Raw genomic sequence first — 27,662 nt, 5'->3', positions numbered from 1 at the left:
TGCAGGATTCAGCACCCACCCCTTCCCCACTGATCCACACTCCTGCCTGCTGAGAGTGGTCAAGGTCAGGGGGAGCTTGCTCCACAGCCCTACTCCCCGCTCTGTGGCCTGCCTGGTTCCGGGGCTGCAGAGACAGGGAAGCAGGTACAGTGCTCTGCTAGGCCCGCCCCATCCACAGCTGGCTGTGAGTGTCTGGGGGGAGGGGGCAGGGTGTGAGGGTGTGGAGGTTTTAGGGGGAGTCCTCCTCCTCCTCTTCCTCCTCCTCCTCCTCCTCCTCCTCCTCCTCCTCCTTCCTGGGCTTGGCCTTAGACGTGAGTGTGGCCCATCCCTTAATTCCCTGGGGTAGGGGAAGGAGGAAAAAGAAGGGAAGGGAAAGAACCTGGATGGAGCACCTATCACGCGCCAGAAGCTTTACATACATTAACACATTTAATCCTAACAGCCACCCGAAGGGAGGATTATTATTCTCATTTTACAAGTGACAAAAATGAAGTTCAGAGAGGTTAAATATCCCATCAAGCCCACCTAGCCAGGAAATGGTGGCGCTGGGATTCAAACTCCCAGCTCTCCCCGCTGTGAGAGGATGGCGACCACCCTTCCAGAGCCCACAGGCCCCAGGCGTTCCCAGGCACACTCCATGTGTGCACATGGCCTCTGGGGGCCCAGGCCTCCCAACTCTAACAAACACCTTTCAGACGTTTCCGGACACTTTCCACCCCTGCTCTGGGTCCTTGGGAAAACCGAGTTGCCTTTGAAGGGGCCCCCCAGGCCCATCAGCATCTCTACTATTTCACACTTTCCCTTCAGGATCATCAGATGAGGAACAGCTGGGCCTGCAGATTTATTAGGGTTTTGCAAGTGATTCCATCCGCTCTTCCCTTCCCCAGCTAAGCCCCGCCCTCGCTCCCATTAGTAAAGCAGAGAGAGTTCCTTTGTCAGAGCCCCAAACCCACTTAGCTGGTATGATTTTCGCCTCCCCCAGTCCTCACAGCAATGGGAACCAGGCCTACATTTCCCCAGAAATGAGAGAGAGAGAGAGAGAGAGAGAGAGAGAGAGAGAGAGAGAGAGAGAGAGTTTTGCTTCTCTGTTTCAGAAAAAAATATACAGAAGACCCAGACCCCAAATTTTCCTCCTGTGTGACTGGAGGCAAGTCATGTAATCTCTCCAGGCCTCAGTTTCCTTGTCTACAAATAGGAACATTCTCTACACCAAGTACGTGACAGGGAGGATGGGAGCATCAAAGCCAGTACTCTGTACTCTCTGAAGGCCTGTCCCAGGCCCTCCTCCTCCTCACTGTCCTGCACCCAGAAACCTTAGGTGGTATGCTAACGTGCGAGCCTACCGAGATGGCCCACCCTCATACACGCTGCAAATATAACAAGACCATGGAGTTTCCACACTAACAAGCTTTTTGAAACATTGAACATTTCTCATTTTTTTCCAGGGGTCACCCATTGACCTACACCTGCATGACATACATGTGTGGGAGCTCCCAGTGGTCATGTGACATCAGGAAAGCCAAGGGGAGGAGGCACAGGAAGCAGTGGGCACCAGGGCACAATATGAACATTCAGTAGCAAACAAGACACAAAAGGCCCCAGCCACCCCAGGGGTCAGAGTTCCACGTGTCACCGGTAGTCACAGGTGTAAGAGCTGGGCAAAGCCCTCAGGGAATTGAACACAGACCCAGACTGATGATGATATTTTAATAATAAATCATTATATAACATCCTGACTATTAAACAAAATATATTACTATTTGGTTAACTCTTAAAGCACCAGTGACAGTACTAATGAATTAGTGGCTCAGAATGATTATAATAGTCATTGAAGTAATGCTCTGCTGAAGCTGAAGGAATTTTTTTGCCAATAGACAAACCAGAGAGCAATTGACTTGGAACCTTAGGAATGGAGGAAGCAGTGGAAGGGATACAAAAATTCTCTTCAGGTTTTAAAATTGTGTTGAAAAACACAAATAAAAAAAACAATTGAGGGATATAGCTGTGATTGCAGAACTCACATGTAATGACAGCAAAATATAGGTATGCATGTGTTCAAATAAGAATACAGGTGCTGAAACACCAGCTGTCACCCCTGATCACAAGGCTTGGTGCAAGGGCTCCTTCACAAGGAGGCTTTGTGCAGCAACGGCCCAGCCTCCAGAGCCACCACAGGCGAAGGCAGGAGGCAGCCTGGGCCTGAAGGAGGCTGAGTTCAGCTGGAGCCTTGAGAGTGGGCACTGTAGGAGCTCAGGGGAGCAAGGCCAGCATAGTGACTGTGGAGAGAGCGGGAGTACAAGCCAGCAGAGGGTGATGTGATGAGAGATGGGGGGTGAGAATTGGCAGCAGAAACTCTCTCTTGAGCTTTGTGCCAATTCTGCAGCCAAGCATTGCAATATAATCACCAGGTATTAAGAAAATAGAAATGGGGTCTCTCGGCACCAGGCAACATGGGCAGATGATGAAGACACGGAGAGATGACTCCGGTCCAGGGGCTCCCCTACCCCTGCCGGGGAGCAGGCAAGGGCTGCTAGAACCAGAAGATAGCCATGCCTTACACCTGCAATTAGGCAAAATGCTTATTTTAGTTGTTTAATAAAGTTGTAGTTGACTCTTTCTGTGATTGGCGATTTACCAGGACTTCAGCAAGTTCTTTGTTTTAAAGTCCCCACTTAAGACCCTTGACTGGGATGGACCTGCCTAAACTCCTGGTGTCTAGGCCAGTGGTCGGCAAACCGCGGCTCACGAGCCACATGCGGCTCTTTGGCCCCTTGAGTGCGGCTCTTCCACAAAATACCACGTGCGGGTGCGCACATCCAGTGCGATTGAAACTTCGTGGCCCATGTGCAGAAGTCGGTTTTCAGAAAGGAGATAGACGAAACAAGTATACAGGACGAGTGTGGATGGGAGAGTTGGAAGGGGTCGACCTCAGCGAACGTACCTCTATCAGATTGAGGACGTTTTTAGCAAAGGCCAGCTTAGGAGTACCCTAATTAAGTTAATAACAATGTACCTACCTATATAGTTTAAGTTTAAAAAATTTGGCTCTCAAAAGAAATTTCAATCGTTGTACTATTGATATTTGGCTCTGTTGACTAATGAGTTGGCCGACCACTGGTCTAGGCAGAACCATTCACATTGTAGAACCCGGAAAGGGACATCCTGACCAACTGATCCTGACAAGGACCTTGTTGTGTTCAGAATTCTCCCACAGGGGAAGCAGCCCTATTTATACAGACGGGGCTAGCCCTGCTCTGTCCTGTACTGGGCTGAAGCTAGACTGGAACGGGGAGAAGTGCATTTTCAAATACTCAAACATTTCCTTTGAGGGGAGGGGGCTGGGCTTGAGGGTTCACACTCTCGTTGGCTGGAATCCCCGGAAACCTAATGAAGGGCCTCACATTGTCTTTTGTAATCATGCTTGCCATGTGGTGTTAAAAAGAAGTTCACCGCATTGAAGAGCCAGCCATTCTGCATTGTAAAATAGGCAAATTCCAACCACTTAACAATCCCGCCATGCCTTCAATCTGTCAGTGAGTTCCAGTGCCGCCTTCCACCGGCAGCCAGCTTGCCATGGGGATGTGCACACAGTAGGTTCTCGTGAGCAGCCATGCCTTCCCCTCCCCCTCCCGGTGTGGGTCTGAAGCACTTAAGGTTATTATCACAGGTCAAGTCTCACTCCCAGGTTTGTTTAACCTCACACCATGTTGGATATAAATTCCTTACTCTACATAACGGTCACTCATTTTCCCCCTGCCTTGAAACAACAGTCATTTCATTCACCCCAGCTGGCAGTGCCCAGCAGACGGCTAACTGGCTCTTACGGGCTGAAACATGCTGCGGCTTGTTCCTGCTCCATCTCTCCTCCTGCTCAGCTTTTCTACAAGCCACGTGCAAAAATCTGCCCCATTACTCGATTATCACATTTCATATGAAATTAGGTATTGCAGGTCTCATGTTATTCAATTAGCTTGGCGGAGGCTGAGGGCATGACTCAGAGGCACTCCCAGTTTCACCTCCTTCCAGTCATGCCCTCCTCCTTTATTCTGACCCCTGTCTTGCTGGGACACCCTTCTTCCTCCCAAGGCTTAGGTGAAACTGTACTCTCAGGCCCCTTGGGTCCAGGACAAAGGGCCTTTTTTGACCAACTTTCTTTTTCACCGTCTCGAACCCTGGCTCTCCAGTGTTTCTTAGAAGTTTCCCGATGAATTACCTCCGTTCGCCTCCCCATGGTGTGGCTCACGCTGCGGACCAGCCCAAGGCGTACCCTGGCCCTGGCAGCTTTTACATTCTCCCTGTCACTGGACTAATGGATTCTCTCAAAAGCTCCAGCCCTTCAGGCTGCAGTGTCAGCAGCTCTGGGTGGCCCAGCACACACTTCCTCCAGGTACATGTGAGTGTGCTAAAAATCCTGGTCCCACCCACACATCCTGGCCGGGTAGCCTCCGCTGTTCCACTTTGCAGCCTTCGCATTCTCAACTCCCACATTTACATTTCATCAGAGTCTACCCCACCCCCTCTGCAATCCCCCATCAATCCACAGTGATGTTTTTGGCTGTACCCCCTGCCCTTGGAAGTGATTTCCCACCACTCCAGAGACAGACACATGCGGACCTCCTTCTCCTCCCAGCATATTTTCTCTGCTCAACTGTCCTCAGAGGTGCCAGGAAATGCATTTGGGGTTCATTGGCTCGTTCAGCAAAGTTGTCTGAGGACCTACTGTGCTTAAGACCAGATTTCTCACCTTCAGGATTTATAACCTAGGTGGAGAGGTGAGAAAAAAAAAGCACAACTGGTAGTAACATGAGAGAAAGTGCCTCTTATGAGAGGGAGAGAGAGAGGAAGACAGGACACTGGTGAGATTTAATCGGCACATTTGCTTTGGAAATTCTGAGTTATCATCTGTGAATGCCAGAGGACATCTAGGAAACAGTGAAAAGAACTTTGGGTCTGATGATCAGATCTCAGAAGTCTCCGTGAAGACTGTTAAAGAGATAAGGAATGGCCCAGCAGGCATGGCTCAGTGGCTGAGCATCGACCAATGAACCAATACGTTATGGTTCGAATCCTGGTCAGGGCACTTGCCCAGGTTTTGTTCTTGATCCCCAGTGGGGGGTGATTGGTGATTTTCTTTCATCATTGATGTTTCCATCTCTTTTCTTCCTCTCTGAAATCAATAAAAAATGTTTTCTTAAAAAAAGAGTTAAAGGATCAATCAGCTGGTTTTTGCCCTGTGGACCCAGAATTCACCTTCAGCTAGAAGGGAGGGAAGAAACATGGAAAGATCCAGGTTCATTTTTCTAACAATAAGCTGAATTAGCTTCCTGAGAAGGGCCTCCCCTAATTTCGAGGTTCCCTTTGGCAATAAGCCCCATTAATTGCTCTAAAGTTCACATGACTGTTTGAAGCAAAAATTATAACATTGCCTTGTGGCTTTTATAATGTATGTAGATGAAATACATATGATAACTATAACATAAAAGATGGGGGTAGGGGGTAATGGACCTCTGTGGTTGCAAAGTTTCCACATTTTACTTGAAATAGTAACTCTAAGTGGACTGTGAAAAGTTAAGGGTATATTGTAATCCCTGGGGCAATCATTAAAAAATTAATGCAAAGAGGGATAGCTACAAATTCAATAGATAAATTTAAATGAAATTATAAAAATCCAAAAGAAGTCAGGGAAGGAGAAACAGAGAAATAGAAAACAGAGGGGGGCAAATAAAACTAAATTCAACCATATCAATAATTATATTAAATGTTAATGGACTAAACATTTCAATTAAAAGGCAGAGATTGTTAGGATAGATTTAAAAAACCCAACTATTTGTAGTCTGTAAGAGATATACTTTAAATATAAAGAGAGATAAGTTTAAAATAAATGGATTAAAAGGATACACATGAAAAGATGGAGAGGTTATATTAATATCAGATAAAATAGACTTCAAGACAAAGGGATAAAGAGAGGTGTTTTATAATGGCAGATGGATAAATTCATCAGGGGAGGAGAGCCCTCATAACTTTGTATGCAACTAATAACAGTGCTTCAAACCCATGAAGCAAAAATCAACAAAACTAAAGGGAGAGATAGATAATACCATGATCGTAGATACAGATCTCATCAGCAAGGGTGGAGCTGCTTGATTGCACCTCCAGGACAAATGGGTTTGGGAGGCCATCCCCTGGGCCAGGGCTGGGCTATGGGCTTTGGGCAGTGGTGAGACATCTCAAGAGGAGGCAGGGAGAGCCAAGCAGTAGTCCAGCACCAGAGTCTGCAGAGACTCTTTGAGGCTGGCACACTGATGGTCCTCTGGGACTTTTCTGGAGAGCCTTCACCTTAAGCCCCATCTGAGGTGCGAAGGCAGTGGTTGAGGGTATTGAAGCTGGTTCCTGAAGGTAATGGTGATATCCAGTGGTCACTTTTGTTAGATGTTCCAGAACAAAATGCCAAGTAGTGGAATGGAAAGCAGCAGCAGAGGGAAAATAAAACAAAACAGAACAAAACAAAATCACACACACACACACACACATACACACACACACACAACCAAACCAAACCAAACAAAACTCACTCATTTCATTATTAACCACTCAGGACTCATTAAATATACCCAATGAGGTGGGGTCAGGAGTCAAAGACCACAAAAGCTAACCTTATCTTTTGTTTTGTTTTGTTTTGTTAATCCTTACTCAAGGATATTTTTCCATTGATATTTTAGGGAGAGTGGAAGGGGGAGATGGAGGGTTGGGGGGGGGCTGGGGAGGGGAAGAGGGGAGAGAAAGAGAGAGAGAGAGAGAGGCGTCCCAGGTATGTGCCCCTTGATGGGGAATTGAACCTGTGACCCTTTGATGCATAGGCCAACACTCTACCCCTGAGCTATACCGGTCAGGGCAAGCTAACCTTATCTTGAATTGTCACCAAGACTGATGGGGTCTTGAGAAGCAAGAGGTGACTCTATGCTTCTCAAGTTTGAGTGGGCATCAGAATCTTTTGGAGGGCTTGTTAAAACAAATGGTGGGCCCCATGCCCAGAGTTTCTGATTCAGCAGGAATAAGGTGGGATCTGATGCTGATGCTCCTGGTCTAGGAAATCACTAAGGTAAATAAAGTGTCAAGGGGGCCCAGAAGAGGAAAAAGTCTCTTTTGCTTACCAGGTCAGGGTAGAAGGCCATTGTTGGAGATCGGGGTGTAGAGGAGACAGAAAGGACGAGGTGCATTTATGGGGCTGAACTGTAGTGTCCATGTTAAGGAGTAGAGCAGAGACACCTGGTAAGGTGGACCAGAACCTGGACCATGCACAGCCTAACTTAGAAGTGAAGAGCACCGGCTCAGAATTCGGATCCGTGGATTCAGATCCTTGTTCTGATGTGTATTAGCTGCATGACCTAAAAGTGGTTACCTAAGCTCTTAGAGCCTCAGTCCCACAAGCTTCCAAATGGGGCTAATGCTAAAACCTGTCCTCAGGATTGCTTGTGAGGGAGTGCAGGAAAACGCCTGCCCAGCAAGCGCTCTGTCAATGCCGAAAGCAAAGGATTTGCAGGTGTAGCGCCCTCGGCTGACCCATCTGTGAGCTGATGTTGATTGAGCACATCAGGTCTGGGCTGTAATAAGCTAGTCCAGCGGTTCTCAACCTGTGGGTCGCGACCCCTTTGGCGGTCGAACGACCCTTTCACAGGGGTTGCCGAAGACCATCCTGCATATCAGATATTTACATTACGATTCATAACAGTAGCAACATTACAGTCATGAAGTAGCAACGAAAATAATTGTATGGTTGGGTCACAACATGAGGAACTGTATTTAAAGGGCCAGAAGGTTGAGAACCACTGAGCTAATCAGACAGTACTTCTGAGACCCTTCCTGAGGACAGGGGGCTTTGGGCTCAAAGAGTTCCAGGTCTCCTTCTCAAGACAATCACTTTTCTCTAACCAGGTTGCCCCTTGGCCCTGCTCTGGTCCTTCCCAAGCCCCTGGGCAACCACAAGGAGTGGTCGAGGCAGCTCCACCGGGGCCCAGGCTGAGGAGCTGCAAGCAACCTCCTGGACTTATTTGCCCCACTTTCAGTTATCAGTTGGCATCCAACAGAGCAAATGGCAGCAGCACTTGGGTCCCTCTTTTTAAAGCAGAGGGGATTTAGTCCATCTGCGTGAAGGAAAGGGGATGAATTCCTCCCCCCTCCCCTGTGTTCTGAGATAAAATGGTTCATTTCCATGAAAATTGAAACTCAGAGGAGAATCCTTGCAGCACAGTGCCTTTTAGACTATGGGCCGTGTACACAGGATAGAGAACTGTGTCTGTCCCCTATCCTCTTCTGGTGCCACAGAGGCCCCCAGGGCATGGGTGCTGGCTCCGAGTGGCCCCTGTATGGTTCTGAGCCTCTGATGCTGGCAGCTTTACAGGAATATGGGTGCTGGTTTAGAGTAAACTGAGGTTTCCATCACCCCTGGAAAATGTAATCAGGCTCTTACTCTACTGGGCCACTATACTCCTTGCCCCAATCTCATATAATTTGTGTTTACTCCTCTTCTTCTTACCAACCCACCACTAAGTCCTTAGTATGTCTTGTGGCCATGTCCTTGTAGGACCTTACAGGACGGGGTGGGCAGGCATGGGTCCCAGGGACTGGAATTGCCCCTGGTAGTTTTTTTCACCTTGGGGCTTGACCACAGTCAATTCTGACCCCACAGTAAGGGTGCCTGGACACCAGTACTATCTCCGTTCATCCCCTTCCCACTCCCTGCTTTCTGTCTTTGTGGTTAGAATGGAGCTCAGGGTAAAGCCAAGCCTGGTCATCTTGGGAAGCATTGTTCGTGGTTGGAAATCATGAGTACATTTTGAAAAATAGTCAAAGAAAATCCTGCTTAGGGAAGCAAGTTCCCCAGCAAAGGGAGAAAAAGCCAACTGGCAAAGTCCAACAGCAATAATCAGAAATAGTCTTTGGATTATTCACCCTGGGTATCATCCACCCCCTCCGTAACCTTCCCCGCAGCACAGGTAACCGAGAGATACGCACATTAAGGTGATTGTCTAGGAAGAATCAACTTAGACATGAAGCCAAATTCCTGAGCAGTTTCCACTGCAATCCAGATTCCCTCATGCTGCCTTCTCCAACTCCTTCTTCATCCAAATGCAGTTCACATTATGTATCTGCTCCCTGGGGGCTGTTGGCCCTGGCAGATGTTTGCTGCAGAACCCTGGGACCGATCCAAGGGTTAGACCTTCTGGGCCCTGCGTGGAGGAGGTACAGCTTAAAGGTGTAGGTGGATTTATCTCATCAGCCAAGTATTGCCTGAGTGAGTGTCTGCACGAACAAAAGGACAGTGAACTCCTCTCACTTAGCCTTGCAAATCAGTTCCTCAACTTTCCCACCCCACGTGGGGGTACTTTCCTCCCCAAGGATGGAGTAGAATAAATGAGGCAGCAGCCCAGGTGGGAGGCAGGGGGTCTGGTTCTGAGCTGGCTGAGTCATCCCTCCAGTCCTCCCCCTTCTCCTTATCCCCTACCATAGCTTTAATTCAGTCTCCGTCTTCCCTTGCCCCAAGTAGGCATCAGCCTCCCTGCCTCCACGCTCCCAGAGCAGCTCCTTAAAAAGCAGATCTGAGTGTGTGAATGGCTTGGGGTTGACACATAGGGACAGGCAGGTGTGGAGCTTTGGCAGAGGCCTGGAAAGGAGATGGCAGGAAACTCAGACTGCATCAGGCCCCTTTCTTGGTCCAGTGGGGCCAAGCGCTTTCTATCTAGTATGGGCTGGTCCATGCGCGCCCAGGTCCTGCTCTAGGGGAGCTGCATCTCCCCTAGAGAATTATCGCCAGAATTCCTGAAAATGCTTGAGCCCTGCACTTCTTCCACCTCCTGGGGGAAGGGGATGGCTCCTCTCAGAGCCCTGCAGTACGCACACTGCGAAGTGTGGGCCCCCATGGCTGTTTGTGGAATGACTCAGCGCCTCTGGGAGGGCAGCAGGTCCACAGCTTTGGCTTCGGGTGAAGATGGTTCACGTTTCTCTCCCAAGCCTTCCCCCAACTCCTTGGGACCCAGGAGTCAGTCCTCTGAGAGCCGACAGGCATATTTTTAGTTCCGTTTCTAGCTCACAGGCCATACTGTTGTTTGGTTTTGCCTAATTTGAGCCAGGTCCTGGAGGTGTTTCCTAGAACCCTGGCTTGGGCTGTTGAAGGTCTGCAGGACATGAGCAGTTGGGAACAGGGAGGTCCCATCCCAAGGCCAGGGCAGAATGCAGACTGTGGGGCCAGGACCAGCCGCCCTAGTTGGAGGAGGAAGGAACCTGGGCCTCCCAGTGCTGAGTCTTTGGTGACTTGGGGTGGGAGGGGTATAGACTTAACATCCTGTTTAAATTTGGCACTAGTCACATTTTTTAACAGGGGTTATGACCCACCCTCCTCTCTCTCTCTCAGGCCTTCCTTACATACTCCTCTAATCAATTTTTCACTTTTGGCTCTAATTCTGCTCTTCACCTTGGAGCTTTGGGCCTGACCGAAGGAGGAGAGGTGTGTGATGTCTTGAATGCTGCCTGTGAACAAACTGATCGTGGAGAGGTTGCTGGGAAGCCCAGCAGTAGCCGGGGGACTGAAGGTGGGAAAGAAAAGAGGAGGAAAAGGACAGAGGCGGACAATAAAGAGAAAAGGAGAGGAGAAGACAGAGGGTGTGTGTGCGTGTGTGCGCGCACACGCGTGCATGGGAGGGCATCGTGTTGTCGCATGTGAATGTGTTGGGAGTTGGGATGAGAGGTAGTGATGCAGGGGGTCTGAGCGGAAAGGCAAGAGAGAGGGAAAAACGCCTAATTACAGCCAGGCACAACTGCCCTCCAGCCAGTCCCCGGCCAGCTGGCCATGTGAGCAGAGACTCTGCCTGAGCAAACACCCAGCCCCTCTGTGAGTCCCAGGCGGAGGAGCCCGCATTCCTGCCCAGCGAAGGCCGCTTTAATCAAGGCTCCAGATCCTTCCTGCAGCCGCCCGGGGGGGACTGTAACGCTAAACACATTAGTGTGTGAGATTGAAAGGTAACATTCTCATGGAAGCCCCCGGAACAATGGGCCTCAGGTCTGGGTTTCATTTGGAGGAACTGTGCGGTGGGAATTTCTCTAATCAAATAAAAGGAAAATGAAAAACTCTATCGTTCGCAAACTTTAATGCTCTTAATTGCATTAATTTGAAAAACATACAAGGTCTTTCTGAGCGTGGTGTTGGAGCCTGCTAGGAGAGGAAGCTGGGGCTGGCTGGGGAGGGGCAGCTGTTTCATGGCAGGGAAGGGTGCCCGGGAGAGGCAGCCAGTGGGGCTGGAGCTGAAGGATGGCCTGGCAGAGACCCAAGTGATAGGGGGTTAGGCCTCTGTCTCCCGCCACCCCCACCCTGTCACCCCTCCCTGCCTTGGTATTTCCGGGGCCTCTGTGGTGGCTGAAGAGGCCTGAGAGCCCCCTCAGGCCACTTGGCTCGGACCTGCTGCTGTCACTCAGTCCTCATCGGCCCAAACCCGAGGGGGAAGGGCAGATCCTCTGTGCTCTGTCAGCACCCACAGCCCAGGCCCAGCTGCTCTTCTTGCAACACACCCCACCTTGGATGCCTCCAGAAGCCCAAATCCCAGCCTGCCCTTTCACCCCATTTCACCCCACTGGACCTGCAGGAGTCCACCAGCCCCTTGCTGTCCAGACCTTCGTCTTCACAGAGAACGGAGCAGAAAGAAACACCTGCCCGAGGGCACTGGGTCTGTCAAGATGTGATTCAAGCCCCCTGAGGTGTCTGCAGGAGCCATAGGCTTCCCTCCACCAGGCCTGGAGCTAGTAGATCAGTGGTTCTCAACCTTGGCTGCACATTAGAATCATCTGGGAATCTTTTTAAAATCCTGATTTCTGGGCCTCATCCTCCGGAAATTCTGTTTCTTTGTTACTAATGTTGTGGCCCCACCCCATAATAAATAAACAGAATCTCCGGAGGATGAGGCCCAGAAATCAGGATTTTAAAAAGATTCCCAGGTGATTCTAACGTGCAGCCAAGGCTGAGAACCACTGTAGTAGATGCTCAGGGGAGCTCCTTTCTCACATGGAGTTCAAGGGGCTCTTCACAGTGAGACGGCCGAGGGACAAGGAACTTGGCCCTAAAGGGGGTTGTGGAGTCTGGAGGTTCCTAACCATCGTGGGGCATAGTTCTCCTTGAAAATCTGATGAGAGCTAGAGGCCACTACACACACACATACACACACACACACACACACATCCACAGGCTTGCACGTGGTTTCAGAGATGTCACAAACACCTGTCATCCATGTCCAAAGACCCAGGTTGTATCCTGCTCCTAGGTCTTGGCAAGGCATGGTCTTGCTGGTGGTCCTTCCAAGGGAGTGGAATTCTGGGCACTGAGGTTGGTGCAGGACAGGGGTTAGGATGGCTCTCTGGAGCTGGGCAGAACGTGAAAGGCTGATGTTTGGGCCTGTGCCTCACAGAGAGATGTGCAGGGAGCAGAGCATGGTGGGGTTTAACCCTAGCTTCTCCATTTTCAATTTGCGTGACCTTGAGGCAATTGACCTTCCTCTGTAGGAATAATATAAACCCCACCAGGGCTGTGGTGAGGATTCAATTAGTTATGCTAAATGTACAGCAAGCAGCAGGGGCCCCATAAATGTTGGTTACCTCAGCAGGGGGTGGGGGGGCACAGTTCTTAGGTGACAATGGCAGGAGTTGGGGGTTGGAGGTTCAGGCCTTTGTTTTTAGTAGTCACATAAGGGGCCCTCTTTCTCCATCCTATAGTTTCCTCCCTGAATCATTGTTGTCTGTGGATCCCTCAACCAGGAATTTCTGTCTCATCCTTGAATCTGTAGTAACCTCACCTTAATCTCAAGTGTCACCTCCTCTGTGAAGGCCTGTGAAATCCCGGGGAGACCTGATTTCCCTGGGAGGTAGGCTGGGGATGTGTTATTGTTCTTATTCTCCAGAGAACCAAAACTCTGAGAGATTTGTTGACCTGCCCAAGGTCACACAGTGACAAAATAAGATCATGGCTTCCACTATCTGACACCTGCCCTGAGCCCAACCCATGTGACTATGCCGGTCCCTTTGCATATGTGAGCTTTCTGCATTTTACAGAGCCCACGTGTCTTGGCTCCAGGTCCACATTTTTCCCGACACCACACTGCCTCCCAAAGACAAGGATGGAAAACTAAGAGGCTTCCAGCACTCGTTTAAAATCTTCTTTGGGAAGAATTTTGTCAGCCATCAGCCAACACCACTTAGAGCTCTGGGCGTGGACTAATGAGGGACACAGTCTTTGCCTGGGCAGAATGCAGGCTCCCAGGGCGGCCAGACCCACCGCCCTCCAAGGGAAACAGGAGAGAGAGAAGACAAGCAGAGTCTCCTATTATTCTGCCACTAATAATGCCTCTCAGGCCTCAGTTTCCCCATGTGCACCACAGGGAACTAGAAGCATAGGCCTCTAAGGACACTCCCAGCACCAGATCCTAGTATTCTGTGACTTGTGAGAGTGTCGAGGGCTAGCTCTGCCTGGGTGCAGGGAGGCAGGGAGCAGTGGGGTTGGCACAAAGGTACCTTGGTCTGCTGTAATGTTGCAGCTCCTTTGTCTGCCTGAGTTCAGAACCCAGGAGGAGGGGCTCATCTGGGGTAAGGGGAGAGCCCTGGTTAAGATGATTTGCAAAACAGGATGTGCTCAGGTTAGCAGGGCCTAATGGTAAGCTGGGGAACAGGCAGATGTGCTCCCTACGCTGGCAGATGTTACTTTTTAAGAAGTTCTGAAGGCAGAATCCTGGGGGGAGGGAATCTCCTGGTCTAGTCTCTCTGGGCCTCAGCAAATGCTCAGTGACTTATGAACATGACCTGATTTAATCCTGCCACCGTTCTGTTGAGGTAGCTTCCCACCCCCATCCCCATCTCCATCCCAGCTCAGAAGCAAAAGCAGCCCATAGGGTGTGTAAGTTACCTGGCTGGGAAGTGGCAGGGCAGAGTCCCAGCTGGTGCCAGTGGCACCAGGGGCAGTTGAATTCAGACACCAAGGATACTCAGAGAAGGAAGCCTCAAATGAAAGGGTTTCGAAGGGGATCCCGGAGCGCCTCGGTTTAAGCAAATCCGGTATTCCCAAATCTAAAAATAGCTCCTTATATTGGAACTCCTTCCCCTATGAATTCATTCCCATACGAAAAAGAATCACTGATTTTTTTTTTCTTGAAGAAGCCAACTCCATTAGTGCATTAAAAATACGACTCAAGTTGCCAAATGTGATTTCATATGCAACCCCCCCTCCCCACCCCCAGCCACAACATACTTCTCACTGCCGGTCCCACAGGAATACTCCGCCTTGCCTAAAGAGAGGTTCCCCTACAGTGAGGGGGGCTGGTAATCAACATGGCAAACACATGTCCTGGATTTTCTGAGACTGGCTCACTTTCTAATATTAGGTTTCCATTGTCCCATGAGAACACTTGGAACTATCAGGCCTTGGGGACGGATGCTTTGGTTCGTACAATGTGGTCACCGTGGAGAGGAGGGCACTATACTGTCACACCCATTTTCCAGCCTGGTGGGGCTGAGGGGCAGGCCTGGTCAGAGAGGGGTGACATAGGGAACCCAGAACGTAACCTGTGAGGTGGGGTGGGAGATGCTGGGTATGGGTGAGTCAGCTGAGACGCAGCCCTCTGGGTTCCTGGGATCTATGAACCAGCTTTCCATGAGAAACAGGAAGCTGCAAAGACCCAAGGCTCCTTCGAGGGGCGCTCCTCTGCATGGGAAGTGAGCGGGCGGGCCCTGGAGGGTGGCCAGGGAAGAGCAGCTCCATGATTAAAGGGTTGGCCAGCAGGACTTTTGAAGTGAGACCAGGATGGCTGGTTATTTATGCATTAAGCTCTGGGCCCTGCCTCTACCCCATCCCACCCCACTCCACCCTGCAACCCAGCTACTCTGACCCACAGCCCAGCCCTGGGCCACACACGGCTCCAGGAGGGTAGCAAGGAAGGCAAGGATTTCCAAAACCTGAACTGAGCACGCTGAGTGTACTGGCAGGGGCTTTCACACACAGGCATCACGACGCCTCCCAACGCACCTATGGGGGTAGGAGCCCCATTTTACAGGTGGAGACACCGAGTTAAAACGCTTTGCTCAAGGTCGCATGGCCAAGTGTAACAAGGACCCAGGTCTTTTCTGATTCCACCTCATTACAAAAATGGGAGAGATGAAGGGTGAGGGTAGGGAAATGTGACTGGGGCCCTCCAGCAACTGGGTTGTTTCCCCGGGGCTGTTATGTGTAAAATCATTGTTCTCAAAGTGGTAGCAATAACAAGGTTGGTGCTATATGTCACTTACTGAGCAGTCACTACATGCTCTCAATCACTCCATGTAATTCTTACAGCAATATCCTAAGGTAAGTAGCAATAATCCTCTTTTTACAGATGAAGAAAGTGAGACTCGGAGACATTACCTGACTTACTCATGGTCACAGAACTACGAAAGGGCAGAACTAGGACTTCGAACTTAGATTGTTCTGTCTTCAGAGCCCACAGCGCTTCCATCACCCCATGCCCCCACCTGACAGTTGCTGAAACTGTAGTCCATGGGATAGATGGGGACTGACGCAGAAGCCATCCTAGGAGCATCCTTAGAGCCTAGGAGAGTCACCCCAGGAGGCAGCTTGCTGGTTAGCTGTTTTCCAGCGCCCTATGCTCACTCACCTCCGTGCTTTGGCTCGTGCAGTTTCCTTCCTGCATTAAACACAATTTTTTTTTTCACATGTCAAATCCTACTCATCCTTTAGGACTGAGCTCAGATGTCTCTTCTCCCATAACTCTTCCCCGATCTCCTAATTATATATGTGCACTCCCGCTCTGAACTCTCTCTCTGCCGTTTATGCAGCAGGGAGGACCCTGGGCCTCCCCTGTTTATTTGGCTCAAAATGGTTTGAAGAAGAGAGACTGAGTTATGATTAAGGTCTTCCGGGCTGAAATTTCAGAGTGGGGATTGTGGAGTTCCAATCTGGGAAGCCTGAGTGAGTCACAGAGAGCAGTTTCTCTTGGTGAATTAGAGATTGGGGCAGCAAGGCCTACCCCACACACAGCCTCAGGCACAGATGCAGCTCTGATCTGGCCCCTGGTTTCCCTCATCTTCCTCACCAGTCCTGTGTTGTCCCTTCACATTTGGAAGTCTGGGGCCCCCTGGCAGGCACCCCATAACCCTTCTTCTCATGCTGCATCATCAGGCTGTAGAAAGAACTCAGGACCAGGGCTCCCACAGGCCTGGGGGTTGGTGGCTTTAACTTGTGTATACCTGTGTGACCTTGGCCAAGTCAGCTTCCCTCTCTGGGCCCCAGAACTGACCAATGTGCTTTCCACTGAATTCAGGAAATACAAGGAGCTCCCAGTCTAGAGAGGGACACAGTCAGGTGAATAGGTCATTGTTCAGTCAAGGTGGCTACTTCTACAGTAGAAGGAGGGAGAGAGCACTGAGGGGAAACAGGGAAAGTCAGGGGATACAGTGACCAAACCTGTCAGGGGGAGTCAGGGATGACTTACAGAAGAGGTCATCTGTAAGGTGACAGAATAAGGATTTGAAGATTGATGAGGGTTTGGTGGCCTGGATTTATTACTTGACCTCTATCCCTGACTTCTAATAATGACATGCCCTGTGTTACCACTTGGTTTTCAGGCGGGGGGGTCCTGGTACCCCTATGGAAACCTCAATTCAGCCACTATTTAAATCCTGGCAATGCTGAGTGAGCTCGAAAAGGAAATGGGTGGTAGAACTGGAGCAGAAACTAGAGAAGCAGGCCAGAGGAGGGAGTTTAAAGAAGTAAATATTCAATAGCATTAAGTGCTACAGGAACCAGGAAAGATGAGGATGGTGAAAAGTAAGACAGTTATTGGAATAAAGAAAAAAGACTGGAAGGAAGAATGCCAAAGTGCTCGCAGCTCACCTCGGGGTGCTGTGATTATGTACGGGTTCTCCTTTGTCTGCTCCTATGCACTACTCTGCACTTGCCAGTTTTCCTACAATGAAGCATTTATTTGATAATCAAGAAATAGAATAATTGAAACTTGTTTAGAAAAGAAGTCATTGGTGACCTTGGCAAGAGCAGAGTCAGTAGAGTTGTGCCGCCAAGCCAGATTGCAGGGCATTAAGAAAGTGGCAGGGGGTGAGGAAGCGGAAGAAGTGTGTGGGGACCACTCAGAGAGGTTTGGCAGTAAATGGAAGGACAGAGATGATACCTGGCTGGAGGCAGCAGGGCCAACCAAAGATGTTTGTTCTTTATTTAATAGGGAGGAACTTTAAAAAGTAATGAAATTTCCTGAAGAAAAAAAAATCAAGATCTTATAAAGGACTCTTATGTCTCTTCTGGATATAAGACACAGAGGAGGAATTTTCTTTTTTTTTTGGAATTTCTGGGACTTTACTGTGGCTTGTGAAGATAATAGGGAAAATATTATATGAAACTGGGATTGTTTTTGAAAAATCCAGGTTTTGTAGCTGCTTAATATCGTGTGCGTTTCCAATCAGAGGGTAAGGAACAAATAAAGGGAAAGATAACGAGGAAGCCAAGTAGGGGACACCATGCTCACAGCAAGCATCATTCAAAATAGACAAAAGCTGGAAGCAACGCAAGTATCCATTGACAGATGAATGAATAAACAAAATGTACCAGGTACTGTCCCAGACCCTGTAGAGTTAGTTCTCTGAGTTATAGAAGATCCTGAAGCACCCAGTGTTGCCAGGGTTGAAGGAAGGGAGGGAAGAGAGAGAGGCAATCATGGTACTGCACCCCGTGCACCTTACTTCTGCAAGGTTCTATGGCCAGGATGCAGGGATAAAAAGATGGTGGGAGTGATTGGGGTGGACATTGACAGACCCAATGCAGGTCAAAGGGACAGGGGTATGGGGTGGACCACACTGAAGTGGTCGATCTAAGGTCCAGGCCAGGGAGGGAGCCTGGCTTGGCTGGGGAGGAATCTGAGGACAGCAAATATGCATGAAGTGCTTATTCTGCTTGTCATCTGAAGGAATGGCTGGTAACACTGGGTGTCCTCAGGCAGTGCTGCCTCTCTGCACCAGCCCCGGTACACAGACATATATGGTCAGCAGCATTGACTATTTCTGGACCATCCCTAGGGCAGAATGCTTACACCCCAACTTTAACTGAACTGCCCAATGCATCTGGTATCTGCAGCCTTTTCCACCTTCAGCACAAGAGAATGCTCTTTGGCCTATTTGTGGCCTGAGGTAACAAATAGGGGTTGGAGAGACCAGGGTTCAAATCCCAGCTCTTGGCTCTATAATTTACAGGCTATATAACCCTGGATAGGTGTCAAGTTTTTTTATTTGAAAAATAAATTCAATTATAAGATCCCCTCAGGAGTTTATAAAGATTGAATGTGATATATATATATATCACCTAGCACAATGCCTGTAAAAACTAATGAATGTTTAGTAGATGTCACTTCACACACACACACACACACACACACACACACGTGTTTGGAATGTCTACATCAGTGAGGTGTGCCACCTGGCCCAGGTCAGTAGGGCTGTTACAAGGTAGTTGGGTTGGCCCAAGCTTCTACCTGTGGGCATACGGAGACCCATTCTGTTTGTTTGGTTTCGGGTCTCTTTTCTCCCCTCTGGTTCCTCCCTTATACCCAGTGGGCTTACGGACAGGGTTGCCTCTGCTGACCATGGCAGGGTCTTAGAGCTTCAACACTACATTTGTATGGTATTTGTGAAGAAGTAGGATGTTTGGTACATTGTAATGAGGTAGTGTGCTGTGGGGACGGGAGGCCCACTGTGAGAAGCTGGAGGACACTGGTACACTGAGGCCCGCTGTGGTAACGGGAAATGCTCTGTGAGGAACTGTGTTGCCCTCTACTTCATAGTCCTGTCTTGCCTTCCCACTTTTGTTTCTCTGCTCAAATTAGAGTTTTCATGGACAGGGTCCCTTCCCTAACAGACCTAAAAATAGACTTCCAACAGACACTACCTTGAGAACAGCCCTGGGACGACCTCCCACCTGGGCTCCTTCCTGCCAGCACCCCTTGCTGCAGGGCAATTGTCACTTCACCCAGAGCCCAATTACCATGTCACAGAGCCCACTTAGTGTGTACTGCCCTGGGAACCCAACATGACCTGATGCATGGATGAGAGCATTGAGGAGGAGATGAGGAGCATACAGGGGCCAATTCTGCAGACTTCCTATGCCCTCCAGGTGTCATGTACTGTGGTGGTTTGGGGATTCAGACCTGAATAAAAACTGGTGGGTTTTGAAGAAGGAGGAGAAGGAGAGAAGCAAGGACCAGGCATTCCACATTTGGTCTCAGTGGTTCCAGAAGGTTCTGACTGGTGGGGGATGTGTCCTATGGAGGTTCTCCAGGGACCTTACAGTTGTATCCTGGATTCTGAAACCCATGGGGACCTTCACAGGATGATAAGGTCTGTGATGGGGCTACTGCTGTTTCCATGTAAAGGGAGGAAGGAGGAGCATGGTCAGAGAAAGGGGCTGCACCCATCTCTCCCAGTCAAGGAAGGAGGGAGGCATGGAGGGCGAGGGAGGAGCTGGGTGGGCTGGCTGGACCTGCCTGGCACTGAAGGGGACTGGCCGCTGGGCCGGAGGATGCTGTTTATTTGACTATGATGTATATTTAAAGGGCTCAGTTACAATGGGCCCCGGGCGCTCTTTAACAAGCTGCAGCTGTCTGGTTGCTCATTAGCTCTCCTGACATCTTCTCCGGGCTGGGCCTGGGGGAGCAGTCCCTGAGCCCCTCTCTGTGGGCCAGTGCCTTGGAAGCTGACTTCTTGCCCCGAGCCCCGGAGCCACCATGATGAATGACGCTGCTGCCCCATGCAGACAAACGCCTTCCTGGAACAAGCCCTGTTAGTTTAAGACAAACAATCCCAAGCGACTCTGGCAAAAGCCCTTGTATGGAAGGTTCCAGCCTCACCTGCCACCCCCTGCCCCTCTCTGGGCACTGGGAAAAGACACATGAGGGGCCAGGCAGCTCCAGGCACTGTCCTCAGGATGGGGACAGAGCGGGGTCTCCAAGCAGGGCCTGGACGTCTATGAGGTGAGTTGACAGAGAGAACTAACCTCCATAGGGAAGTGGAGAAGCAGGCCGGCCTGTGAAGCAGGGGCTTGGGCAGCTCGACATCCGCTCTCCGCCGCTCTCACATGTGTCTCTGCTCAGGTTACACCTTCTTGGCCCCAGACCCCTCAAATGTAAAATAGGCCAGTTTGTGAGATCCATGGTTCCCAACGCTGGCTGCCTGGCTGCATATTGGGGTCACTGGAGGAGCGCTTAAGAAATGCTAATGCCTAGACCCCCTTCCCAGAGTTCGATCCATTGGGTTTCAGACACTGCCACGCTCCTCTTCCCCAAAGCCCTCCAGTGATTCTAACGTGCAGACAGGGTTGAGAGCCATTGGTTTGGGTGGTTCCTAAGGTCTCTCTGAGTCTGGCTTGTTAGGTCTTCCTGGACAATTCCTGGTTCCTTAGCAGATACCCCCAGGAAGCCATCAAAGTGCAGAATGTGGGACCTAGAGGTTCCTCTACCAGGAGCTCCTCCTGCACAAACCCTGGGACTGAAGCAGGAAGGGACCTCAGGACTCAGCGGGTCCAAATCGGTTTTAGAGATGGCAAAACGGAGGCCTTCTCCCCTGGGTGAGAACCCCAGGCCACACGCTGAGTGCTTTGTAGGTGTAAACATCGGCAATGTGGGAAATTATCCTTATTACAGATGGGATGGTTGAAGATGGAGAGCAAGATTGGAGTGCTGGAATTATACTGCTCTCTGTCTTCCCAACTAGATTGCCAGCCCCTTAAGAGCAGAAGCCAGGTCTCCTTTTTTAATTTTTTTCATCTTCCTCTTGACTTAGCAATACGTGACTGTGTAGATGGATGGATGAATGGGATGAATGGTGGGGTCGTCCTTGCTCTGGGCATCCATCACTAGGTTCAGTTGTGGGTCACCTAGGCTGCCATCACCGTCACTGCTGTGAACAAAGGAGGGGCAGGGGCGGAGGGAGGCACTGATAGCCTGTGAGCCTTGGGACTCGGGGGAGGGCCCTGAAGCTGGTCTTGACAGACTTGCTGTGAATGACAAAGCCAGATTACACACCCGTTACACCCCCCCCCACCACCACCACCACCCACCTCCCGTGAATTCACATCTCCAAAGCCCATCACATAGCAGAGCCAGGAATTTCATATCCTCAAACGTCTTTTGGCCCAAAAGGCCATTTCCGCCAATGGATGAATGTGGTCCTGCAGGTATCAGGTGGGTGAGGACAGGGGTAGATGCTCTGGACTGGGTCTGACACTCTCACAAACTTTTAGTTTCTCAAAATACCACCCACCCGACGCTCAAACAGCCAACTGTTATTGAGCTCTCCCTTGGGCAGACTCTCTGAAGCTCGTGGGGGTTCCTCAGGGTGGGTCCCAGGAATCTGAAATCTTTTAAGAACTCTCCAGGGATTCTGTTGTGCAGGCAGGTTTAGGAATCTTTTGACTAGCGGATGGTGGGGAAGGCATTGTAGGTGGAGGGAATCGAACGCACCAAGGAAGGGGATTGGTCCCAGGCCAACAGTCAAATGTGTCTGGAAGCCAGCTTATTTGGGGAAAAGACGGGGATGTGATTAGGGTGGGAGGATGGGCTCAAAATGCCTTTTTGCTAGAATCCTTTAAAAGAATTCCCCCCGGGAAGTGGCCATCCATTTCAGGGCTCCTCACGCAGGCTGACGTGCCCAGGTTGCGGGCGATCTGGTGCCGATTACCAGGTTGCGGTGCATTAAGTAATACAACAATAAAATTTGGGTCATTGCAGCACAAAGTCCCCTTTATTTTGACAAGTGTAGTTCTTACTCTGAAGTGTTATCATAAATAATTAAATTAAACCAGTAAATGGCGTGTAGTGTGCTTTGCTGAAGTAACCAAGTCTCTGTAACCCCAGACACTGAGTCACTCCTTTGGGGATTCTTGGCTCAGAAACATTTGGGAATTTTTCAGAGCACAACAGTATCTGAGCTGGTTGAGGGAGAGGGTGGAGTGAAAGGTTCATCCCAGTCCCTTGCTGCCCCCTCCCATCAGCGTGTCCCATTCTGCTGTGCCCCATCCTGACATTTGACCTGTGGTCTTTTTAAAATTTATTTAATTTTTTTTTTTTATTGTTTCAGAGAGGAAGGAAAAGGGAGAGAGAGATAGAAACATCAGTGATGAGAGAGAGTCATTGATTGGCTGCCTCCTGCATGCCCCGCACTGGGGACTGAGCCTGCAACGCAGGCAAGTGCTCAGACCGGGAATTGAACCGTTGACCTCATGGTTCATAGGTTGACACTCAATCACTGAGCCATACCGACTGGGCTGACCTGTGGTCATTTGAATTCAGAAGAGGGATTGCTGCCAGCCCTGGGCTGGCCCTGGGGTCGAGGGGTCGGGGCCTAGCGTACATACTGTGCAGTCTATTTTTCATAAGGCCTGCCCAGGCACCAGGACGTACACCAGCCAGTGCTTCAGATCTCAGGGAGGCAGAGCTTGCTGGGACTCGCAAGACGATTTGACTCCCTGTCTTACCTGCAGCTCCCATCATTTTATAAACAGGGAAACGGAGGCCCAGGTGGCTTGCCCTAGTGCTTATTGGCCAATGGATAGGGATGAGCAGCACCCGGAGTGTGAGTGAAGCAGACTCTGAGACCCAAAAGGGGGACGTGCTGGAGGGACAGGGGCTGCAGGGCAGGGAAAGGAGAGTGGGAAGGGTGGAAGGAAAGGCAAAACAAAGAAGGAAACAGGAATGAGATTTCTTGGACGGTGGGGAGCTTTGGACCAGGCTCTCAGGGGCCATCTAGGAGGAGACCCTGAAGGATAACCATCAGAGTCCTCAAGCATCTAGGCCTTTGCCCACCACGTCGAGGCAGTTCTTAAACTATGCAAGAAAGAAGTGAGATCTTTCCAGGGGGGAGGAAAAATCTCCAGAGGTAGAACAAGGTGGTCAAAAGCAGGCAGGAGTGTTCAGACCCTCCACAAGGCGAGTGGACCACCTTTCTCTTCTCCCATTCACTCCATCTCCCCACCCATCTTCTCCTGTTATCCTGCCTGCTGGACATCCAAGCATCAGCCTCCCTCATCCTCCTTGGGGCCCTCAGATAAGGTGGCAGCTGGTAGCTGGGTTAGAGAGGGGAGCCTTCCAGCACCTCCCCTTTTGGTGGTATTCCAGGCCTGTAGAACTCCATGCAGGAACAGCTCCTTTCTTAGGGCCAGAACTCCCAGGGAGAGTTCCAGAACCCGGGCTCACTCAGAGTCCCAGCCACTTCCAGGAACTCCCAGGGCCTTGGGGCCGAGCCAGCCCTGAGTGTCACAAACAGGGATCCTGGATGGAGGAGCCCCTCAGAATGAGGTGCCTGACAGCACACATGGTCCTCCCACCTGCCCCCTCCGACGGGGTGTTTTTCATAGCACCTGCAGTGGGAGGGAAGCATGTTGTTCTAACTCCACGGAACACTGAGCTATGTCAACAATAGACAGGGAGCTTGGAACAAAAATCACCTGTGGGGCAGCACAGCTGCACCAGCAATCCCACAGAGGAGGCAGCCGAGCCCTGAGCGTCCCAAGGTGGCAGGCGGTTAACTGTGCACGCACTCAGGTGTTGGGGAGGTGTCTGGTGGCGTGGGCTTTGCCTTGGGGCTGTTGGTCTTCCTTTGGAGTGTTAGAGAGGGCTGGTGACTGAGTGGCAGCCCCTTCTCTTTCCTCCTCCCCCACATCCAATGTATCCCTCACCGGGAGTGTGGGCAGGGGAGGGGAAGTGAGCTCCGCTGACCTAGAGAACCCTGACCCCATGAGGCCTGTGCCAGCTGGGAAGCAGGTAGGCACTTCTGGCTCTCTGATCCTCTCCACCTCCCACACACCTGTGGGTCCCAGGCCACCTCTTAGGCCGAGGTGACAGGGCAGGGGTGGAGAGAGAAAGGTGATTCGCATACCAGGTGGAATCTGAAATCCACTGTCACTACACTGGGTCCTCAGGGAGCTCCCTCTGAATGACCTCCCCTCCCTGCTGGCCTCTTCCTCCTCCTCTGAGGCACCATCTCCTCCAGGAAGTTCTCTGAGACCCAAGGCTGAGCCAGGCATTCCCCTCTGTGCCTGGTTGTACCCTGTCACCTTCAAACCTTATCATCTTGAGTCTATCTTCCTAAGGCAGGTCTGAATCCTAGTTGTCTCCATGCCCACTTCCATATACAGTAGGTGCTCAATCAATGCTTGTTGTGTAAAACAGGGCATCTCTGGAAAAAGCCTGATACTTAGGACTGAAGGCTTTAGTGGGAGGCCCCATTCTCTGGCCACGGCTGCACTTGGTCTGGAGGTACCAGTTGGGGGAGAGGCTAGGAGGAGAGCTGTGTGCTCGGCCCTCCACCCAGCCACCGTCAGCTCCCTGTCACAGCGGGAGCCTCTCTCCTCTTCACCAGGCAGGGCTGCGGCTACTGCATTCCCTCCCTGTCAGGCACTGTGGGGATGTGTGTGTGGCCAGGTTGGGGGGAGGGGACTTTAAACAAACAGCCCATGGCCCCAGTGAGTGCCAAGGCTCAGCCCAGGCTCACCGTACTCCCTCCCTGGGCAGAGGCCATTCTCTGGACCGTGGGACAAGGAGCCAGCAGAATTCATTTAGCAAAAAAGGGTTGGTGCTCTGCCTCCTACAACTCCCCAGCCGGGCCGGATAGCGCCTGGGCGCCCCTCCTGCTCTCCCTCCCCCTTGGGCCTTTCACCCCCTAATCCACTGAGTGGGGAGCAGTCACGTGGGCCCCCAGCTCTCGACAGGAAGCTGTCGGCACCACTGGCTCCAAGGGCCTGCTCCCTCACCGCCAGGGAAGGCGGGCTACCTTCCCCCAGCCCTGCTCGCTGAAACCCAACCCCTCTTTCCAGCTGCAGCAAGAAAAAGCCCCAGGCCCAGCCTTCCCCCGGGACCCTGCAGCCTGCAGATCTCACGGTCAGGGAATTTTCTCTGCACAGTGTTCCAAGCCAGCGGAGCCCCCAGAACAAAGGCTAGGGAGAGACAGCGACCATCTTTCCCCCTTCATCGCACCCTCAGTACAGGCAGGGAGACCCAGTGGACAGCAGCCCTTGGTGGAACTAGGTCCAAATCAGTTGGGAGCAGTCTCCCTTCTTCCAGCTCTTTCCCCCGGAGGGAGGAAACTCGAATGCTGGCCCTGACCTGAGTCAGAGTCAAGCCTACTCAGAAAGGCCTCCTGGATTCCTCAGAAAAGGCAACTGCGGCTGGGTTGGGGGGTGGGGGGTGGGGGGGATGGCACAGGTTCCAGAACTAACTTGTACCTGGGGAAAAGGCTACTTACAAAAGAAAAATTGGGCTTTTTGTAGTTGTTCCTAAGAACAGACTATTCCTCAGCTAATAAACTGTTGTCAGGCAGCAGTCCTGATAACAGAAGCATAGAGTGGAAGGATCCTAGAGATCGAGGAATGGTTCAGAACCCTGTTTCCCCAGTTGCTAACCCTGAGGCTGGCCCAGCTGTAGCGACACCCCAAGATGCGTTACATACAACTCTGAGACAGACTCATTTTCTCACATGGAATATGGGACTAACACTATTTGCCATGCCTACCTCCATTCATTTAGCAACGATTAAGTACCTACTATGTGCTAGGCCTTAAGTCAGTTGTTGGAGACTGAAAAGTAACAGGATATCCACCCAGAGGTCATGTCAGATAACATGAAGGTGCTTGGGAAACTGAAATGTTGAAACAGATAAGGACCAGCTGTAATGATCTCATTAACTTTCTGTGAATGGGGCTGCTAAAGCGATTTTTAAAGTTCTTTAGAATGGTTTTAAGTAAGCCAGGCCTGTCTCCGTAATCTGTCCTGCACTATTTATTTGCTTAGCAAACCGTTTCTTCATAGATAGTGCAAAGGAAGGACTTCAGACCAGCCTCAGGCAGAATTTATCCCAAATCCAGAGTGAGTGGGGTCTGAATTAATTAGGTCTTTCTGTAGCTTAATGTATAAACCTGGGCTCAGGAAATTTGGCCTTTAAAGCAGGTGCCCTTTCAAATGAGGTGGGTTTCATGTGACTATTTTAACTTCGGCTCCATTACCCTTTATGGGCTACAGGGGTGGTGGGGGAGCGGGTGGGGAGAGATCTGGTACAAGTCTGCTTCCGTGAGTGGGGAACCAAAGGAACTGTAAAACAGCCCTCTCCCAACCGGGTAAGTCACACTTGTGGCCCGGCTGGGGTCTCCTCCAGCTGGGGTGAGGGCAGGTGCCAAGACTCCCAGTCCTACTTATGGGGCTGATACTCTGCTGGGGTTTCTTTCCTCCAACTCTTACTAGCCCCTCCTTGTCTTTGGACTTTTTCTCCCCCCAGCTTTATTGAGGTATAATGGACAAAATATATTGTGTATATTTCAAATGTACATATAATGTGATGATTTTATATCTATAATAGTAAAAGCATAATATGCTAATTAGACTGGACATCCTTCCAGACGACCTTCCAGATGAAGCCAGGGCTTCGAGGGAAGCCCAGGTCCCAGGTGCCAGAGGGAAGCTGGTGCCAGCAGCCGGGGGAAGAAAGGCCTACTCTTGCATGAATTTCGTGCATCGGGCCTCTAGTACATGTATATTGTGAAATGATTACCAAGCTAATGAACACTTCTATCACCTTACATAATTACCCTTTTTTGGTGCAAATATATAATATCCATTTGTTTTAGCAAATTTCAAGTATACAATACAGTGTTATTAACTACAGTCATCAAGCTGTACATTAGTCCTCAACTTACTCAGCTTATAACTGAAAGTTTGTACCCTTTGTCCATCTCCCTGTTTTCCTTACCTCTCAGCCCCTGGCAACCACCATTCTACTCTGTTTCTGAGTTCAACTTTTATTTTTTCAGATTCCACCTATAAGTGATATCATACAGTATTTGTCTTTCTCTGTATGACTTATTTCTCTTAGCATAGCGCTCTCCAGATTCATTCATGTTTTTGCAAATGACGGGGTTTCCTTCTTCTGTATGGCTGAATAATATTTAATTGTAAGTTTATATACATGTATAGGTATGTGTGTGTGTATCACATTTTCTTTATCCATTCATCTGTTGACAGACACTTAGGTTGTTTCTATATCTTGGCTATTGTGAATAATGCTGCAATAAACATGGGAGTACAGATATTTCTTCAACATGGTCATTTCATTTCCTATGGCTATGTACCCAGAAGTGGGATTGTCATGTCAAATGGTAGTTCTATTTTTAATTTTTTGAGAAACATTCATGCTATTTTCCATAATGGCTGGACCAATTTACATTCCCACAAACAGTGTACAAGAGTTCCCTTTTCTCCACATCCTCACCGACACCTGTTATGTCTCATATTTTTGATAATAGCCATCCTAACAAGTGTGAGGTGATAGCTCATTGTGGTTTTGATTTTCATCTCCTTGATGATTAATGATGGTGAGCACCTTTTCATGTACCTGTTGGCCATTTGTATATCAGGTCCTTTGCCCATTTTTAAAATCAGGTTATTTAGTTGTTTTGTTTTTGCTATTGAATTGTAAAAGTTCCTTATATATTTTAGATATGAACTCATTATTGGATATAAGGTTTGTAAATATTTTTTCTATCCCATAAATTGCCTTTTCATTTCATTCATTGTTTCTTTGGCTATGCAGAAGCCTTT

The 27,662-nt window shown here is 50.0% G+C and overlaps 1 protein-coding gene across 1 annotated transcript in view; it reads right to left on the bottom strand.

Annotated features, from left to right (window-relative positions):
* Window positions 1–229: 229 nt before the first annotated feature.
* MAGEF1 (MAGE family member F1) overlaps window positions 230–27,662 on the bottom strand; it is a 53,489-nt gene continuing 26,056 nt past the window's right edge. Inside the window, 1 exon segment of the mRNA XM_070403778.1 lies at window positions 230–337. Coding sequence (XP_070259879.1) covers window positions 230–337 — 108 coding nt within the window.

The sequence above is a fragment of the Myotis yumanensis genome, unplaced genomic scaffold (assembly GCF_028538775.1).
Source record: "Myotis yumanensis isolate MYYU_CA2020_CCGP unplaced genomic scaffold, mMyoYum1.0.hap1 SCAF_2, whole genome shotgun sequence".
NCBI lineage: Eukaryota > Metazoa > Chordata > Mammalia > Chiroptera > Vespertilionidae > Myotis > Myotis yumanensis.
This window is presented reverse-complemented; position numbering and strand designations above follow the sequence as displayed.